At 40.3% G+C, this 5,587-nt stretch overlaps 1 protein-coding gene across 2 annotated transcripts in view; it reads right to left on the reverse strand.

Moving 5' to 3' along the window:
• The window catches only part of LOC102884532 (CD302 antigen), a 107,727-nt gene that overhangs the window by 21,795 nt on the left and 80,345 nt on the right, over window positions 1-5,587 (reverse strand). The window contains exon 1 of one of the 2 annotated variants that reach the window (XM_006921111.3): window positions 5,481-5,581. The exons of the other annotated variant lie outside the window; for it this stretch is intronic. Within the exon in view, the coding sequence (XP_006921173.1) occupies window positions 5,481-5,547 (67 nt within the window). The 5' untranslated portion in view covers window positions 5,548-5,581. Of the gene's footprint in view, window positions 1-5,480; window positions 5,582-5,587 lie in introns of those variants that run through there. 2 annotated transcript variants of the gene reach the window in all.

The raw sequence follows: 5,587 nt of genomic DNA on the forward strand, positions 1-5,587 counted from the left end.
AAGAGAAAGAAAAACTATAGGCAGAAAAATAGAAACAAACTGTTGACTCACTTCCTCAAACATTTCAACTGCTTTCTCCTTAGGTTCATTTCAGCATTAGCAGCAACTCCAGTTAATTCGGCACTGAATCCTTCTTCTCATGCTACAGGATCAGAGCGTGTGCCCTGAAATAAGCTTTAAGCACTACTGAAGAGACACAGTTTACTTTGAGAAAAGAACAGTGTTCAGAGGTTGGATACCTCTGGAGAGGAAAGCTGTCAAGGCTGATGTACTTCATGAGCAGAAAGCTAAAAACTTTGCTAGAATCCTATAATAATAATAATAATATAAAAAAAACCTGCCTCCCCAAAATATTGCCATAAGTTTTTAATTACAGGTTCTATAATATTTTCTATAAAATATATTTTGATGAATATACTTTGCTAAATAAAATGCTAAATAAAAAAATAACCTGCCCAAAAAGCTCTCTGCAAAGTGCTTGTCCATTACTCTTTCTTCTTTACAGCAGTCCTAAAAGATAGGTTGATGTTAATAATGCACCTAAATGACAATGAATTTTATAATTTTATAATTCCATTTAATATGTACCAAAATTTAGGAGTCTAATGAAAATTTAAAAAGCCTGTACTTAACGTAACTCCAAAAGTTTCCATATATTTCCTCTGCCTAAAATTACCAAGTGCTAAAAGAATAAAATGGCAAAATCACAGGAATATTTTGCATCAACAGTCAGTTCTAATAGAACTCTCTGTTCCCTTATCATTTCTTTTTTTAAACAACCAGGCACAGAATAAGAGGAAATGATCCTTGGGACATACTTGTTCTGAATGTTAAAGACTGTATTTTAGGCAAAGACTGTATTTTTTCCCTTGTCAATAAGACCTTTGCCCCTTCTCTCATTAAGGTATGAGTTGCAGTCACTTACCTTCCACAAGAGCAACTGTGGCAGAAAGAGAGGAAGAAGAGGAGTTGTTTATGACATTTATGGTGTATGGAGGAGAGTAGCTGTTCCAATTCCCTGACTAATCCACAGGCAGTACACTGGGCTGCAAGCTCTGCCTGAATCTCAAGGAAATCCAGCCACTCTGACACTCCATGCCCTCTCCACATTACCCTTCCCCACTTAGCTTCCAAGATGTCTACTTCCAACTTACCCACTCACATCCCTTTTCAGAAGAGCTGTCGTGATATTTATTCATAGAATGTGGGTGCCAGTCAGTGTTACTCTGTACCTTTCTCATTGGGCATCACTGGTCTATTTTCTTAGAGAGTCAGTCTCAAGATTTGCCCTCAAAATCTAAAATAACCCACAGCAGGAAAAAATACCTGATATGTGTCATAAATTGTGGACCATCACCCTGTTGCAAAATTAGTTTTCAACACATAAGCATGTTTTTAAAAAGCTCCTCAACAATGAAAGAAGTCCTGAAATAATACCTAATTATAATTTCACTTTTTTCATTGGAAGAAAAAAAAACATTTATTAACATCTCAAAATTCACAAAAATATATCTGAGAATTTCCCCTGAAATATAACTGTACTATCCACAAGGGTCAGAAAAAGTCACATCAATAGATGAAGATGATTTAATGCTTTGAATTCAATTATGAGAGGAGTTCATGGCAGAGGTAAAATAATTCAAAAGAAACTGCAATCCCATTATCCCCCCTACTTTTTAAATCATTCATCTAATTTTTGTCCTTTTATTATAAATTAGAATAAAGTGCAGAGACAAATCAAAACAAAACAAAACTCCACAAGACAGTAAAGTCTCTGCTGTTACGGAACTTACTTCTGGTAAGGGGAGCAATAGGCAAGAAGACAAGGGCTGAACGAGGTGCATTCAGATAGTAGTAAGTGCTTTGAAGAAGATAAAACACGGAGATGTGATAGAGAATGTCGGGTGTTTGGGGAAGGCTTGAGGAGGTGACATACGAACAGAAATCTGAATGATGTGAATGGGGGAAGCTGTGCCAAGGACCAGGGAAGGGGAGGGTGGTCTGGGCAGAAGAACCAGCAGCGGCTGAGTCACCGAGGAGGTCAGTGTGGATAAACAGAGGAAATGGCAGGAAGGGTGGTAAAAGATGACATCGGGGAGGAAGGCGGGGACACCTCATCAATTTAAAATTAGCAACCTACATCTTTATGAATTAGTATTTTCATATTTTTCAGGTAAATACCTGGAAGAGGAATTGCTGGATCATATGGTAGTTCTGTTTTTAATTTTTGAAAGAACCTCCATACTGTTTCCATAGTGGCTGCACCAATTTACAACCCCACCGATAGTGAACAAGGGTTCCCTTTTCTCCACATTCTCCCCATCATTTGCTATTTCTTGTCTCATGGATAACAGCCATTCTAACAGGGGTGAGGTGATATCTCATTGTGGTTTTGATTTGAATTTCCCTAATAACTAGTGATGTTGAACATCTTTTCATGTGCCTGTTGGCTATCTGTATATGTTTTCCTTGGAAAAATGTCTATTCAGATCCTCTGCCCATTTTTTAATCAGATTTTTGTTTCTATTATTGTTGTTGAGCTATATGAGTTCTCTGCAGCATTACTTACAACAACCAAGACATGGAAACAACCAAAGTGTCCACAGATGGATGAATGGACAAAGAAGGTGTGGCATATATGTACAATGGAATACTATTCAGCTATAAAAAGATGCAATATTGCCATTTGCATGGATGGATCTTGAGGGTATTATGCAAAGTGAAATAAGTCAGACAGAAAAAAACAAAAACGGTATGATTTCACTCACATGTGGTATATAAAACAGAAAGTAACAAACAAAACAAACAAACTCATAGACACAGACAATAGTATGGTGGTTACCAGAGAGGGAGGAGTGGGGGAAAGGGCGAACTGAGTAAAGAGGGGCAAATATATGGTGACGGAAGGAAACGACTTTGGGTGATGAGCACTCAATAGAGCATACAGATATCAAATTATAATGTTGTGTAACATTATTAACCAATGTTACCTCAGTAAACAACTTAAAAATGTTTTAAAAAAACAAAAATAGGGCTGATTCCACAAAAAAAACTAAAAAAAAAAAAGAAAATAGTAACTTGAATTCTGATCCATGTGATAACCACAGAATGAGGATTTACTCTGAATGTGCTTATATCCACCCATCTAATGCCGCCCATGGGAAATCACTGACCCATTAAACATGTATTGATCATTTACTATGTACAAAAAGTAGCATTACAGAACTTTTTAAAAGGGATGCCATGGAACATTACTCAGGACTTTAAAGAATTTTTTGTTCACTGCAATTTTCAAGATAATAACTAAGAACAACATAAGATCACTTACACTAATAAGCTCCACAATAACAGATCACAGTAACAATAATTTCCATTTCATCATTACATTTATATTCTATGCAATACCACAGAAGCTTTTCTGTTAAGATCTTGCCATTCAGCTCAATCTGTGATAACCTTGAAAAGCTCTTTCTTGATTTAGTGCTAAGCCGAATATGATTCCTAATCCTGTCTGAATAGATTTGTGAAGTCTTATGATGAAAAACATATATAGTTTTCCAGTTTTATATCATCAACATGTATGTGAATGTGTTCAGTAACCATAAATATCTCACATACATCCACATAAAGTGGCAGTCATGATGTTTTCTAGTTGCAAAAATTACCCTTCATTTTGTATGAAGAGAACAAAGGGAAAGAAACCAAGATGTCCCAGGCCTGTAATAGGTACTAGACATAGAGTTTTCACTTAATACTCACAGTTAGCCCTGTGGGGTATCATCTCCATTTTACTGAAATACAATGAGTTGAGTAACTTGATCAAGGCAATAGTTTGTAACTAACTCCAAAGATCATGCTTTTTCTAAATTAATCCTTAAAGCTTCCTGATTGAGAGCTGATCGGTTAATAGCATTAATTTGTTTAACATGTACTTCTCAAGCTCTTCAAAAGCCTATTCAACTATACTGGACTTATAAAAGGAAAAAGAATGCTTTCCAAAGATAGCTTTGTCTTCTATTGCTGATCAAAAGAACTTCTCTAAAGAAGAGAGATATCAAAATCAAGAAACTGATTTTTAAAAATCTGACAAGAAAAGTGGTTTTTGACTAGCCTAAAGTATGAAGGCATGGCCACCCAGACAGTGGGTTAAATGGGCATTTAGATGTTCCTGGAAAACATAATGAGCGCCTGCACGAGGAGGGATCAAAACAGTCCAGTCTTCACAGAATCTCTAGTCCAATAAAACTAATGTGCTCAAGTATGGACAAAATGAAAATCGGCATATCTTGTTTCTGCTCCTCCACAGGCAGCAGATGGCATAACTGGTCATAAATGCTGGTAGTCAAAAGCTTTCCGGAAAGAAGCTTTGGGTTTGTAAGCAGGTTCTGAGTTACTTATTCTACTGCTGCCTCAATCACTGAGATCTTTTAAAATATCCCTGCCTGTCAGCAGACTCCCAGCAGGAACTTATAAAATGGCAATGAAATTCAGGAGCGGCGGAGGGTGGGGGTGGGGGGGCGCGGATCTAACTCTTGCATAATCATTTTATTCAAACCCATACAAGTATTCACTTAGTTCTTGTTTATTTTGCTCTTTAATTCCTAGAATTGTTCAATCAATTGTGTTTTTGGACGGAAGTCTTTCCCCAGAGTTTACCCCATCAACATTTTTGACATGACTGAGAAACTTGCTTTTAAAAAAACAACAGCCAAAACCGCATATTCAATAGAATTGTCTCTTTTCCAAAGGAGTCATTTTGGAAATGACTAATCGCGTAATTTTTCAGATGTCACTTGCACAACAGCAGACTAGACTTAGAGATTTTTAAATCACGCGACTTAAGCGAAATCCAAGCTTCGCCTGTTCACGACCCACTTCGATCCAGGGGTTATTTGGCTGAACTGCTTTCCTGTTTCGACAACTTGAACAACCACCAAGTGGACAAACAAAGCCGTGAGCAAAAGAAGGCCTGCTTCTTCCTACCCCCACCCTCCATCCCCGCTGCGCACAGCTGGAGAAATCTCCGCAGCCAACTTCCCCCTCTTCTCTTTTCAGCCCCTAATGGCCCTGAAACTATGCTCGTCGTGGCAAGTCCCTCAGCTCTCCTGTCAATTAGACCCCATTTGGGGGCCTTCAACCGCTACTGGGGTCTGCTCTGAGGATGTGGGCACTGTGGAAGGGAGAGGGTACTTCTCGGATGCTCCGCGACCCCCTTCCCCGGGCCGCTCTCTTGGTACCCAGTGAACCGGAAGGGGGGTGGGGGATGACCAGACACTAAGTCCACGGGGGCGCACAGGGTGGGCGCACAGGGTGGGCGCCCAGGTGAGGGCGAGAGGCCAAGTCGGGATGCCGCCACCCGAGGACTCCCCTCGGGCGGGGAGGGAGCAGAGAGTCTCCGCTGGGCAGGGGGCGAAGGCGGTCGCTCAAGGAAGGTACGGGCTCCCGAGCCGAGGGCCGGGCGCGGCAAGGGGGCAGCTTACCCGCGACGGCGGCGGCGGCGAGGCCCAGCAGTGGCAGCAGGAGATAGGACAGCGCGGCCCTAGCCATGGCTGCGGGTGCGGGCGCCGAACCGCGCGTTTGCCAAGTG

The sequence above is a fragment of the Pteropus alecto genome, unplaced genomic scaffold (assembly GCF_000325575.1).
Source record: "Pteropus alecto unplaced genomic scaffold, ASM32557v1 scaffold3, whole genome shotgun sequence".
Taxonomy (NCBI): domain Eukaryota; kingdom Metazoa; phylum Chordata; class Mammalia; order Chiroptera; family Pteropodidae; genus Pteropus; species Pteropus alecto.